The 15,035-nt window shown below is 43.5% G+C and overlaps 2 protein-coding genes across 2 annotated transcripts in view; one reads left to right on the top strand and one right to left on the bottom strand.

The window, feature by feature from the left end:
• LOC131260251 (mediator of RNA polymerase II transcription subunit 7) overlaps window positions 1-15,035 on the bottom strand; it is a 137,690-nt gene that overhangs the window by 36,882 nt on the left and 85,773 nt on the right. The gene's annotated exons all lie outside the window — the stretch shown is intronic.
• Window positions 1-15,035, top strand: part of LOC131260226 (tachykinin-like peptides receptor 86C) — a 47,796-nt gene that overhangs the window by 24,023 nt on the left and 8,738 nt on the right. The window contains exons 4-6 of the mRNA XM_058261920.1: window positions 326-460; window positions 1,031-1,111; window positions 8,169-8,319. Of these exons, the coding sequence (XP_058117903.1) occupies window positions 326-460; window positions 1,031-1,111; window positions 8,169-8,319 (367 nt within the window). The remainder of the gene's footprint in view (window positions 1-325; window positions 461-1,030; window positions 1,112-8,168; window positions 8,320-15,035) is intronic.

Here is a 15,035-nt window from a genome sequence, read left to right as displayed (position 1 = left end):
AAATGTTCATCAGCATCAGCATTTTGTTTTGTTTTTTTCTGCCACTGCAATAACGACGGGCGAGTCCAATGACAGAATAGCAGCGAAGTGGACTCCGTTCCGCATATACTACGGGAAAGGAACCAACGAAAATGAAACGAAGCAAAATGAAACCGACAGAAGATTTAACTCCACCGACAATTTGACGATTCCGTAATCGTTTTTCCCGATTGTGGATTTTTGATAGCTGCACACGGAAACTCTCCAGGCCCCGGTTCGACTTTCCCGTTCCAGCTCCGCATACCCGTTCCCGCCTGCCCTGATCCGTTTTGTTTGCCTTTGCCAGGTACATTGCGATCGTGCATCCCCTGCGGCACCGGACGTCGCGCAAGAAGGCCCGGATCTTCCTTTTAATCATCTGGGCGTTGAGTTGCGTGCTCGCTGCACCGTGCCTGATGTACTCGACTGTCATGACGAAGCGGTAAGTATGTGGGAGTGGCTCGGGGCGGTAGAGAAGCTGAGCTTCGCCGGGAGGAAGCAATTCGATGCTACGATACCGCGTTGCAAAGGCAAATAGCAGCAAGAAACCGATTAAAAATCTTGAAAGCAAACACTTTACATCAAAAAGGGTTTTGAGCTTTTTTTCTAAATAAAATTGGAGTTTTTCTCGGTAGCTGTCTTTATAACGAGCAAGAGTAATTAATACGAAGTTTTTCAGATAACCGCACACCTAAAACTTTAATTTCAAATCAATCAAAAGTAAAGTTTTCAGGGACACTATTTTTTTCTTCAACCGTTGATTGCAATTGAATCTTCAGTTTTAGAGACTTTAATCGTATTTGGTTCATAACATACATATACGCAAAAAGTATAGCCGTTTATGTAAACACTAACACCGAAGCCATGTTTATAAAGTCTGATTCATGTTTTTAAGCTTCTGTAACATGTCGAATAAATCGATGTTTCTTCCGTTTTCTTTGTTCGCGTACAATGAATTGCCAGTATATTTTGTACATCGACGAAATTAAATTGTGTTTCTCCGTTTCGATAGATACAACAATGGCAAAACACGCACCGTATGCTACATGCTGTGGCCCGACGGACGCTACCCGACGTCGATGGCAGATTACATGTAAGTATTTTCCTTACGTTTGAATTTTAATTTCCCAAAATCCCTCACTTCGTTTCCTCCATAATTTGTGCATCAATGAATGAAACCGCATGAATTAATTTCAATTGTCATTCATTATTCCGTTCGATTGCAATAAAAACATAAAGAAAAGCTTTGTTCCAGGCGCATACTTTCAACGTGAAAAGCGAGCCTATCGGGAAACCATTCTTTTTGTTGAATTAATGAAACATGTAAATCGGCTCTGAATATGGGGCTCTGCTGTCGACAGAGATGACGTTTATGTCAGCCTAATTGTATCGCACAGAAAGCAGGAACGTCAAGTATGCCTCTTACGTCGTCCTAGTGAAATGGTACAAGGGCCCGAAAATGATGCAACTTCTTCTATTTCATCAGCCAAAAATTTTGAAGCATTACAAAAGTAACTACCCCACGCCCCTCTGGTCGTTGCTCATTTCCTGCCTTTTGGGCGTGTCCGCTTGGCAACCGAAAGATAAACGAATTATTCATACCAAGGCTCGGTCGAAATTTGCACAACGATCTGGAAGCTCCGAGTGACGGCTGACGACCGGAAACTCGGGACAACCCGAAGGGGCCACCAAGGCAACCCAAGTCAACGGTCATCGTTTGGCGAATGCCGTGTGATTTTTCCGCTCGAACAGCGCCCGCCGACGCGTTGAAATGGAACAAAGTGGAAGCGAGCGAAGGCAGCAGCATTTCGAACCGCTCTTTAGGATTCCTTCGGGGAAGGAAACTAAGGATCGCAATAAATAAGGACAACAGCCGGCTGCCTCGTGTCCCTGCTTCGGTCCCCGAGGAGAGAGTTTTGAAAGTTCTTGAATGCAGGGGAAATTTGGCGTGCCTTTGAACCAGACTGGTTGGCATTCCAGGTCCTGGCACGCAACGATGCGGCATGTCGCGTGCGTAAATCCTGCGAATGGTAATAATTGAATTTTCGTATCAATACGGGTCCGAAAAGATGCCCGACCAGGGGGATTGATGAGGAGAGTCCGTTTTTTTATTTTTCATTACAAACAAGCAGCTGCCGGAAAACGGTCCTTCAAATGCTACACAAGTCAGCTAGCCAGTGCAGGACTCGTTGGGGGTTCCGCAGTTGAAATCTTTCCGGACAGACTGCGGAAAGTTTTGGCTGTAATGATGCCCGAATGGGAAACTATATCCTCGGGAGGGGTAAACTTTACAAAATAAATTACCGTCCAGTGCCAGAGGCGGAGGCTAGAAACTCCCGAGAAAAAGTGGGTTCTAGGGAGTTTCGGAAAAAAACATGCACACACTCACCACCTCCACGTTTAACCGACCTGTGTTTGCTCATCGGGAAGGAAAACATACTCTTGGCAAAACACCTCCGGCGGGATGAGGTGTGGCTTGGAAATGGAGCAGTTTAACACTAGCCGAGTTTGACGAGTAGTCAGTGGAATCATTCCAGTTTTGCTTGCGGAAAAAGCTGCAGGCGGTGTGTCCATGTTCCCAGAAGAACCCGTAGATCGCCTTTGGGAGGTAGAAAATTATACGTTGTAAAAGGAAGTTTGCCAAGGGAAAAGATGTTTTCTTCCATGTTAAACGTGGGCGAAGTAGTTAAGGGTTTCTTCCTTTTAAAACCTGGTAGAAGTGCTAAAGGAAAGTTCAATTTTCGTTGCTGTGTGTGGGACCTGTTTTCCGATGCTTCATTCATTTCGATGTCGTGCGAAAAAAACATATATGGCAAAATTGTGAGAACCGATGCTTTTAAACGGATGCATTGCGCATGGATACACGTTTCTGATGACTAATTGAACTATTAACTATAAAAACAAGTTATCATTTTGAGATGATATAAAACGGCAAAATGGCGAAATCCAATAATTTTACAAAGGAATATGCTCAAAACGTTACCACGCTATGAGAAAAGTTTTCTGTGTTAAGGCAACAATGTCGAAAAAATATTCATGCTACCCTTCATACTTCTTTCCGGCTGTGTCCATCCTTGGATGTTATTTAAGCCGGTGATATTATTCATTGGATACCTTGGAGAATATCCCAAAACTTTTTCACCATTAATCACTACCGTGGCTCAGCGACATGGTTTTATTTATTCTTTGTGGTCATGGATAACAAAACAGGTTGGCTGCATCCTTGCAATTTATTGAAGGTAAACGTTGTGGGTTAGAACGAACCAAATGCAACGGGAGCCAAATTTTATTGCTTATAAATGAATCTTCTTTTACGATTACAAATATGTAATAATTCTAAAATATGCTTTTAAATTAAATTATTAGTTTTACTTTCACAGCCTCGAATTGTTGCTCTTTTCAAAGTTGTAATTCAACGAAAGTTCACTAGTAGTGTTTATTTACGTGCGATTTAATGAAGAGAGTGGGCTGTAGTTAAACCTTACGACCTTGGGATGGATGTGGTAGGCACAGATTTACCCTGCGCGAAAATCTGCGAAATTTATTCGCTCGTCATCGAGGCGTAGAAGCGAGATCAGAACAAAGAGCTAGTGTAGGTGGTAGAAGCAACTTTATCGAAGCAAACTTGGCCTCGTCAAATCACAACAAAAGCATCAATGACAATCACGTCTCATCCGTTCGGATTTGACTTGCTCGTCGCCAGCCAGTAGCGTTGTAACAGGCCCACCTTTGTTTCGTGATTTTCCGCGCGCATCGAAGCCGTGGGCAAGCAACAGATTAAGTTTTCAGCCCGACAACCACCCGAAGAAGGTGGCTAATTTTGCGTACGAAGTGAGAGCATTAAGTACATGATCCGATCTTCATTATTCGGCCGCGGGTGGCGTGATTTGTTTGGCTACATTTATGTTTGCAGCAGCAAATCGACGTCACCGCCGGTTCCAGGCGCCACCGAGTAGCTCAGTCAATATAATCCTGCCGGATAATGGAATATAAGCAGTTTGGCTAGGGCACGCATTCCCGTTTTCCGGCGTGCGGCTCAAGGAGTTGTAATTCAGTTAAGACTGACGGTAAGTCCTCGGGGTAACTCAATTTCAGATGATACCGAAACGAAATGAACCGAGCTTTTGGAACACGGAAGCTATCGGATTTCGTAGAAATACGTATCCCTCGAGGGACTGGGGGACAAACCGACAGACCTGGGTGGGAGTTTTCGTAGAAATGGACGAAATAAATAATTTGAACAATATCTGAAAAAGCCCGACAAGCAGTACATCAAGCGTGATATAAGTTAAGTAAAAATTGCATATTCCTTTTTTTATCGTTTTTAGTAAAAGGGATTTTTTATAACACAATTTACGGTTTGTTTTCGTTCAGTTGCAAGTTACATTGAAATATAAGTCAAACACGACCCATTTTCTAGATGACGTTACGTCTGGCAAGGTATTTATTTTCAAGATATTGTCCTAAGCACACAGAAATGATGCTGACCCCGCCCGAGGGTAGATGTCAATGTTTGATCTTCGTATTTTTTTACTTCTACTACAATATGCTCAGACGATGTCTAAATGACGCTTCTCGAGAAACATTTTATTTGGCTGTACGTACATCTGAGGGTGCGAATTGGTATGTCGTGCTGACGTCAGTTCGTCGGCGTTTGTCTTGAAGTGCTTACGCACAACACCCATCACAGGGAGTCCTAATCGGCCTCAAATTACGTCACGTTGTGATACATTATATTGTTCCCTCACCTGCCGTTTCATGTTCAATGGATTAACCAGATTGAAACGAATGAAATGGGTTTCAAAAGATGAATCCAACATGGCGGAATTGTTGCTAGGTGTGACGCTGATTTTTTGTGGAAATACAATTTTAGGCATCGTGCGGAAAAGTGAATAAAATATGAATCGTTTTTGCAGTTCAGTATTCGTGTGCACCATCGAGAAATGCATACAAGTGTTGCGTAACAAAAATCGGTACGACTCAGTAGGCTGTTTTGAAAAATATTCCTTCATACAAACGGAAAACTGACAACACAGTCACACACTCTACGAGTGGGGAAAGTGTATGATGAGAATACGCTCATATTTTTTCGCGTGTTCCAATTTAAAGCGATGAACGAATCGACTGCCAACACTATGGATGCGTTCGACGGTATCAATCATTTGTCGACATCGTTGACAGCTTCATTTTCGGACGCAAGGTGGCTCCGCGCAAACCGGATGTCAGGAGTCGGACGTGACCGAATGTTTGTGTGACTAAAGCATATGGCTGCAAATGAATCTCGGACCAGCTTTATCTAGTGCTTTGTCCACAAATTGTACAATCCGTTGGCACCCATCGGTGTGCAATAGGATACAACCGGGTGTTCTTCCGTATTTTATGAATGGAAAGTTTCAGTGATTTCTTCAATCAACACAATTTCTATGCGTACATGTTCCGCAGGAAATAAACCAGCCGGACCGCACTAAATAAGAACACCAAATTTCGAGACCTCACTTTTGTGCATTAGACGTGCTCACAACAGAAGTTTATCGGCGAGAAAAGTTTGCCAAGTTTCGTTTTCCCTGCGGTGGCAGAATGAATGTTTCATCACTCAAGCAACTTTAAGATTCTTAGGCACAAAGGCGCAACTTCGTGGCAAGTATTCCCCGGAGGCAAACAGCGCCTGAAATAGCAAGTCCGGAAAGGAATGAGTTCACCATAAACGTCCGGAGTTTGGGACAGCAACGTTATGTTTTGACTTTCAGCGTTGATCGTCGAATTAAGTAGTGGTGGTTTTCCCCCGTTTTGACTGTTGGTTCATCTGAAGCGACCGCTCCAGGGTTGCGACCGCAAATGCCGTGGTGCCACATCAATGCCAATTAATGAATGAAACAGCCACCCCCGTACGCAAACACTCGCTGTGGCAAGAGGCGGCTAGCGGTGAAAACGCCAGAAATCGCATTAGCTTTTAATGTGGTAAACGGATGCGGTTCGGTATCGTCGAAAATCGTTTAATAAATGCGATCAATGTTTAAGCCGGACTTTTATATTTATGGGGAATTGCGGAACGTGAGTGAAGTCTGATCGAATACCGCAAACGCACGCTAGCTGAAGGATTAATTATTTTCCCAGTAAGGAAGTACTTCGAATGGAGTGTTTGTAAATATTCGCAAAAAATATAATGGATAAATACTTCCACTTACATTTATTATCACACCAATAATGAAATTTCTACAAATCAATAAAGATCCGTAATCCTTTCGCTTTGTTTTTTTTAATGTTTCCATCAAAACAACCATTGAAGATTAACTAAAAACATTGCTACCCACAATTTATGTTTAGCTTTCCAACTTCGCCCAGTTGTCCAACCAGAGATCAAACGGAAAAGTTGCTTCGATCGTTTTCCAAGCGATTGCTTTTCGTTGTACTTTCAAGCCAAAATATAGGCGAAAAGAAACCGATATGATTGTTTCCCTTCCGGGTTCGGTAATATTTTTCCACTGAAATTTCGCTGATACGCAGCGCAAAATGGTGTGTGGTTCGGGCACTTCCGGGTAAGCTGGAATCCGGGTTCGTGCGGGGAATTTCAGCGATAATTATTGCTGCCCACAAGTTTCCCGTTTCCAAACTACCACCGGGGCTATCTCTCCATCCCCGCCGGATGAATATTCATCAACCCGGGCACCATCTTGGCGGTTGGTTTCCTTTGGAAAGAATATATTTTTCCGCACGCTTCGAAACCCATTATTCCAGAAATCTTTGTTTAACCACCCACCCACCCGCTGTTGGCTGGTGTTAACCTGATCTCCGGATCGCTCGGATTACGTCGCACTCGTTGCAAAAGTTGGCCATTTTCCCCAAAACGGAACTCCATGCCGCTGGTAATTAATGGCCGGCCGTATTCGCTCTGCTCACTTCCGGCTTTCGGCGCGCAGAACGCGTTGCTAGAGTGCGCGCACCCTGATGGGAGCTGAAATTGAATAAAGCTCACAAGCAGTGGCAACACTAATTACTAAACCAACACCAGCCAGGCTGTCGAGCGCTGGGTTCGCGAACGAAGTCACCTAATTGAAAATGTCTACAATGAACGGTAGGCGAAGTGTCCATGCGAGATTGAAGGCGACTCGAGGTGGCTCATTAAACTGCATCGGACTGTTCCATATTAACTTGATCATTTTTCTCCCGTGGTTTTTTGACTCAAGTGGAGCTGGCCGCACTTTCTAATTAAAATTGCTCGTGGCAAGATGGAAAAACACTCTATTATGCAGCTTAAATTGATTTCGCTATCAATAAAACACATCATAATTTAAACCAAAATGTTATAAAAATATAAATGAATAATTAAAAAGTTAAATAACTAGGATATTAATATCAATAGTATTTTTTAAGCAATGAAAATAAAACCCTCCGTTTTCAAATTGAATTGAATTCATTTCGTTGGTGTATTTATCGCCCAACAGCAAATATTTATCTCGGTTGTAGCTTGTTGGCAACTCTATTGTTGAGAGAATAATTAACGAACAACCAAGGGTTATGATGGATTTAGTATTGCGATGGTTGTTGATTTATGCGATTCTATTTATGTTTGACGAGCACAAATCATAGAACCATAAACTTTACCATACATTTTCCTCTTTCTTTCTCAATTGAATGAGTAATGTGTTTTTCAAAGGAATAACTGTTTGCCTGGAAGGTCCAGTTATGTTTGGCAAGGTGAACCCGCCAAAGATAGGCCGAAGGCGTAGATATTTCCCGGATTCTAACTCAATAACTAGGCCAATCCGGACAGGGAAGGGCTCTGCTGTGCGAAAGCACTTACACAAGCATAATGAATTTTCTCTTCAGCACTACCGTCCTCCTAATGTAATTTCGAACACCACGTAAGCACATTTCGAGGAAGTCATCGTCTCACGTCACGATGGAAAACAACCGACACTGCAAGCTTGCCACGGAAAGTGGATGAGAGTCTTGATATTTCTGATTTCTGTATTTTTTTTTGTTCTCGCTCGTATGGGAGAAAGGAAAGGCGGGGTGGGGATGGATTTTCAATTAGAAGTGAGCATCCACACAATAACTCAATTAGCCGCCGTTCGCCTGTGAGGTGTAGCACCGACACTGATGCCATTTTCTTTTCTCGCCCTTTTTCCCGCACCGTTCGCCGATGGCAGCTACAACCTGGTGTTCCTGATACTCACCTACGGCATTCCGATGCTGATCATGATCGTGTGCTACTCGCTGATGGGCCGGGAGCTGTGGGGCAGCCGTTCGATCGGGGAGCACACCGAGCGCCAGCTGGAATCGATGAAATCGAAAAAGAAGGTAAGTCCGTCGGAAACGTTGAGCTTCCGTTTCAGTGTGTTTTGTTTTTTCCCTTCTACCCTCGTTTTGCTCCACAATTCTCGACTCAAAGAACTGCACATTGAGCTATTTTTCCGTCCGACTAGATGGAACAAACGTGCCCAGGCTCTCCCGGCGGGGCAATCGGTGGAGGCGCCCGGTACCTGGTGCTCTCTATTTACACCGAGTTTCCAGTCAAATGCATCCGTTTTATGGTCGGTATATCCCAACCGTTCGTACACGTCAGGGCTGTGAAATCATTAATCCAGATGGTACGGGTAAATAATTCTACTTTGGCATCATGGGCCAAGGCTCTTAGTCTTATTACAACACCCCTTTTAAAAGAAGTCTAACCAAGCAAATATTGACGACTCTTCCAACATCAATGAATCTGAATCGTGTTCGACAACCCTGCAATACGTTGCTAAAAAATGCATCCAAACACTAAACCGAACAAACTGGGCTCTCATCGCACGACTGTAGCATTCCTGCAGCTCAGGCACAACGACAACGACTACTATTTACGATCGATTAAGCATAAAGTAGGAAAAATGGTTGGATACTTCAACACGTTTTCGATGGATGATCTGCTTGAAAAACGAACGAGTAGTGAACGGGAAAAGTATACAGGGTAAACATCGTTACTCGATTGAATCTTATATTTGGTTTGTATCCGAACCCAATATTTGTTTGATTGAAAAACAATAATGTTTCACTGGAAGGCGTCAAGCAAACAACTTCAAACGTCTCAGTTCACTGCAGTAACGCCCTCTTAACATCAGTACAAAAGAAGCGCACACATTTGTGGGAATTTCTTCAGATTCCATTTAATTTCATGAGAAAAAGGATGTTACTTTGATCGAAATATTTTAATAGCTTAAATTTATATGCTTTTCTCTACAACTGATTCCGTAAGGTACAACCATTGTTTTATAATACGATAAAGTACTTACTTTTTAAATTTCATTTACTACTGAAATTTACCATAAAGAAATTGAAGTTAAATACAACATATTAAATTTAAAAATGTATTTATCCTACCGAGCCGGATTTGAAAAGTATACGTCATTGAAAAACCACTACTATGAAAGAGATGTGAAAACAAAATATGTGTGATCTCCGGTGGCGCAAAACTCATTAAATATCTTAGTTTATTATTTCCATACCTTTGGAATTTATTGCAATCGGCCGCTGGTAATTTTCACGCTTGGACTCGGCCAAGAACATTTACAAAAGTAAAATTAACTCGAGCTCAGCGGGGTTGAGGCTGACCAATTTTTCCTCGCTTCCTTTGTGAATCAATTTGTTGTAGGGAGAGGCAGCGAGAGAGGGAGATGGAAGAGAGGTTTAGGCAAGTGGTGCCGGGTGTGCACGATGAATTAAGTGAAATTATTTCCGGAACGAATTTTAATTCGACAAAATCGTAATCGTTGCCCACGAACGTTCGCGTGGTCGGTTCCGTTTGAAACCGCCTTGCTCTTGGCAGAATCGTTACGTAACCTTGTTGGAAATTAAAATTCAATTTTTAAAGACACTTCATCTCTAGTAGATGCTTCTAATTTGCGAGGTTTGTTTGAAGGGTCAAGAGGCAGCAAGTCAGAGGGCGTTGCTTCCATTGCATGGTAACAAGTTTGAAGGGTGTACAGCTTTATTTGCTACCGAAGTGTTGAGTGTTTTCCGGGGAACAACACGCGCGAGAATGAAGTGGGTAGAATATTGTGGGTTGATTTTTCACATTGTAATGTTTTCTCGTGTACGGTTGTGCTTTGCGCGGCCTGTGGGATTTTTTTAATTATTTTAATAAGCGCAAGAGCGTAACAAGAGCAATGATGGTGTTGTCAGATACGATGAAACATTTTGGATGTAAAGAAATGTACGAAGAATAAAGTTAATCATTTATATTACCTTAAATTGATTAATTTTACATTAAAGTGTCGCTAACAAGTATTTTCACTGGATGCTAACGGGTCGCTTTCAAATGGGCTCATCGTGGGATAAACAGTGACCGAAATCGATTAATCAGCCACTACACCCGGCTGTCAATCACGATCCGATGGTCCACTGGGTCGAAAGAAAACCGACTTTCCCAGAAGCTGAACGCCATCGGTTTGCCCATCCTTTCTTACACAGCAAATCATCGCCAAAGAAAAAAACTAGGCGTCTGTCGTGGGGGTGCTTCTTAGAAAAGAAAAGAAATTGGATTCACCCTCGAAATTATGTTGAGTCAATTCTCGTCCCTTGGGATACGATGACACCGAGGCCGACCGCGAGCCAATCAATTACATCTGGCGCCGATCAATCGTCGGTGGATCCGACACGGACCGCTTTGCTTTCGCTCCGGTACGTGACAATCTTCATCAGTTAGAATTCCTCACCTGCCTCCTCGCCCGTGTCGCCCGCTCTCGGTCGTCAGATGAGATAAATTAATCGACGAGGAGTAACCTCCACCGGACCTGCCAACACTCGGCCCACGGGTAAATAAACACCCGATAAGAATTCCCTTAGGCCACCTGGCGTCGAGGATGACCCATCAATCGTATCAATCATATTTATTCTGGCGCTACAATGTAGCATCAATTTCTCTCCTGGCCAAGGGTCGCACTTATTTCAAACAGATTCTGCGAATAAAGGTTCGGTACGCAGCTACCTGCGTGTGTTGACTGCTGAGCGAGCTCCAGAACCGGTGGTTGAAAATGAGGTCATTAACGGTCCTGCTTCTACTTTTGGTTATTTGATTTGATCGCATCCGTTTGTAGGGTCATTTCATTTATAGCAACAGTATTTACAATGAAGTTGAAATGATACCGCAATGATTTGATGAATTTAAATTCTCAGAACATGTTTCGTTCCGAGAAGCCCATTTTAAAACGTACCAGGATGAGTAAGCAATACATATAGTTTACAAATGGGTAATTTTTGTACTAAATGGAATAAGTCTCAAGTAAAACAGCAAGACAGTTGGCATTAGCAGAAAAAAAGTATTACGATAGAGAAAATGTACTTTCACTGGTTATAATAGAGAAGTTTCGATAAAGTTGACCATGTTTCGAAGTCGCTCGGAATAATACTGGAAAACATGGACACTACTGTCCTTTTCTACCGAGATTGACAGGAAAAACATCCTGCAGCGTGTGTGGTTTTAAATTCTAGAGACATGTCTTCCTTTTCAACACATAGGTCTTGAGCACACACACAACCTAGCGTCAAATAGATTGCTAAAGAAACAGTCAGCAGTTTTTGTGGACGCTCGGTAAATCATGCCCAAGGATCATGCTCACTCAAGTTAGGCCGAACCGTAAGCGTTGATGTAACAGTCTGTCCCCTGCTTCTAACCCTGGTTTCAGCTGTTCCAAATTGCCTTTGACAGTGATTGGCTCTAGAACACCCCCAACCCCGGAGTTCCTAGTGAAAGCTGTTTACTGCCTACTTACGGGTTACCAAGGGAACATCTTCGAGCGAAAACACTCAGTGAACGGCCATTGCTTCCGTATCGGATGGGAAAGTTCATAAAAGCGTACCGCAAGCTAGTTTCAGCCGACTGTTCACTACTATGTTCGGCCCATCCGACTGGTAGAGCCCTGAGGTAGGCGTGTTGATGGACATTGTGTCCTTCGAGCACTGACTGACAGGGTCGTATTCAACTCGGGCAACCTTCACCCTACCTAGGAGACTTGTCAACGTTCGGGAGACCCGGTCCGAACGGATGAAAACGGGACACCATCTCAGGCAGAAGTCAAAATGTGCGCATTAAAACGGCCCAATGTTTGTATTCGCCAATGCCCGCCGGTTTGCAAAGCAGAACCGGATGCTTACGGTGCGTGTCTGTGTTGTAGGGTGCCATGTTCGGTTCGGAAAACGCTCCGTGCTATTTCTTGGAATTTCCGAAGCGTCCAGTCGGTCCAATGTTCCAAAGGGGAATGAAAAGAAGCAACCCTGCGGAAGGTTGCTGACAACGGTGCTCGTATCAACGATGCTCCGAAGGGTACCGTTATTGTTGCTATTTTTTAATTGCATCCCAACTTTGCGGTTGACAAGGATCCTTTAGACACATTTTTTGTTGTTGTTAAATCACAAAGCACGTCCCTCCTAAATCACTAAGCTTGTTAGGCTTGTAAAAAGCCATGTTGCAGTTAACACATTTTTGGTGCCTTCGTGTTCTTCCTCTTCCACTCTAGAACCGTTTACGGAGAAGTGCTTTTCCACGTTGCAATCGCTCGGAAATATGAGGCAAGTGTGAAGAAGTGCCAGTATTTATAGCTTTCGGGCGGTGATGCCACTCGAATGAATTTTCTTGAAGACGGTTAGCTTTACGGCACTAACGCCACAAAACGAGCCAAAACAAAAACAAAACCCCTCGGACAACCGCTGCTTAAAAACCACAGCCACAGTCGACGAGATCGGAGAAAATTTTGTGGTTTTTTCAAGGCTTCCAACCCGCGCGAGCCCGCGTTGGGCTGGGTAGGGGCGGAAAAGTTTTCCGGTGCGCCAACTTTGAGATGAAAACATAAACCCCGCATCGTTGGGAAGGAAAATGTGAAAAACACGAGATCAGCGTGGCAGGAAACGTGTTTGGCATTCGAATGAAGTGCGGGAAGTGCTTCAACCGACGGTTGAATTTTGGAAGCACTTGCCTGGTGTGGATCCCGGTCCAGCTGCAATGGTTTTAGAACACTAGCACCTGCCGAAGACAGTTCCATTGAAAACAACCCTTAGCGCAGTGGGTGAATAAGGATTGACAAGCAGATGGGAGCTATTTTCACCTCTCGCCTGCACCGTAAACTGTGGAAAAGTAAGAGAAATCGGGAAAAACAAAAATGATACAAGCGTAAAGAAATCATTTCACGATGTTGGAAATTAGCATAAATGCACGGAGCACCTCGACCAGCTCGTCGCGGGTGACTGCACACGGCATAAACAGGACACTGGCAGCTTCTCTGTTGGCGCCTCACCGTAAGCTGTGTACCCGGAAAGACCCGATGCTGATTTTCCACCAACTTTGCATGAAAATCGCTCCAAACGACCATGGGCAGGTAAAAGAACACAAAAGCTAGTGAAAGAGAAAATGACGAATAATGTAAACACTTTCCATTTCTCCAAACGACCCACAAGGTGAGGAAGTTGTAGTAGAAAGACTATTTGTCGTTTTAAAACATAGAACCTCTTGTCGCCTCTACGACACTACGGAGAGAATCTTTGCAATCTATTTTGATTCAGGTACCCGTAGAAGCGAATTGAGACGCCCGGGAAACATCGGAAAAAAATCCACCCGGGTCAGAACAATATTACTTAAAGTCTTGGTAATGCGAGCGGAAATAGAAAAGACACGGGACGGAAGAAAAGCGAAGGGAAAAGGGTCTTGTGTTATAAAACTTTTCTAATTATTTATTCCGCGCAGCTTGGGCGCTGGTCAGACAAGCACACAGTCGTGTTTCTTTTTCCCTCCCACGCGCTGTGTGCAATGTGGCCTAAGTGGCCTGTTACGGTCAGTGGTTGTTTGCCTGCCAGCAAAAATAAAGCTTGTTTTTCTCGCACTAACGCATACCATCTCTGGTAAAAGACCGACGGTAACTGTTGTATAATTAATACTTTGCTCCCTCCTCCTCCTCCTTCCCACCCACCTCACCATCTAAGCGAGCATTGTTTTCCCCGCAGAGGTAGGTAGGATCGTATGGTTTGGGGAGGGGGAGAGAAAAGCAAAACGAAGATTTAGAACCGCCTTTGTGCGAGAGAATGGCGCTAGTTATTGCAACATGCTGCCAATTAATGGCCACAACCCAAAGATGCTCCGAACACGATAGGAGTTTGACCGGTCGTGCCCCTCTCCACACTGGGCTCGGGAAAAAGTGACCACGGAAACGATGTGCTTCCGATTTCTTTTCGATTTGTTTTGTTTTCCCCTTTGACACAACACCGGCAAGCAATAATCGAACTCACAAGTTTGTGCCAAGTGTTTCGTGTGTTGCCGATAGGGGTGGTTTTCTTTGATGATAGTCCCGTCGATCCCAATTAATACGTTTGTTGTTGGTATACCTCGTTTCCACCGAAAGGAAAGGCGAGAGAAGCGGTGATACATTAGTTGTTGAACCTTAAAAAGATCGATGTTAAAACGATTTGAACACACGGTTTCATATGTATCGTGCTTCGTAATGTTCCAAAACAAACGAAAGTATCAGCCGATTTTTTTTATCATTCACTTGTCAATTAAAATGTTTGTTTTGTTTTTAATTAAAACGTTAACAAGCACAACGTTTTTCAATTCAACAAAAACCGGTCTGATGATCGGGAGTTTTGTTCACAGGATGGTTTTTGTAATTGAATCACTCTAGGCCTAAGTTGTTTATTGCGTAAAGTTTATAAGAACTCCAACATTTTAATTGAGTTTAAAGAGGAGAGATTTATTCTGGCGTACAAAAAGGAGATGCCTACTAAAATTCCTCGAATTTAAAAGCGAAGCAAAATCTGAGAATGGAATGTTAATTTCCGCAGCTTAACCAAGGTCGTTAAAAACCCCATCTAAATAACGTCAGGTCAACCATTCGCACAGTGATTTAAATCGCACAAACAAAAACTTGCTTCTATCGTACGTTGGATACAAACGATTTCCTTCCGACTGGAAACACTAGCTCAATACGATTGGCAGTTTATCGGCATGCCCGGCCGGCGGGGGCTCGAACTTTTACTGCCAACAAAATGCCGTC

Source organism: Anopheles coustani, chromosome 3 (assembly GCF_943734705.1).
Source record: "Anopheles coustani chromosome 3, idAnoCousDA_361_x.2, whole genome shotgun sequence".
In the NCBI taxonomy this organism is placed as follows: Eukaryota; Metazoa; Arthropoda; class Insecta; order Diptera; family Culicidae; genus Anopheles; species Anopheles coustani.
The sequence above is the reverse complement of the archived record's forward strand: the minus strand, read 5'-3'. Positions and strand labels throughout refer to the sequence as shown.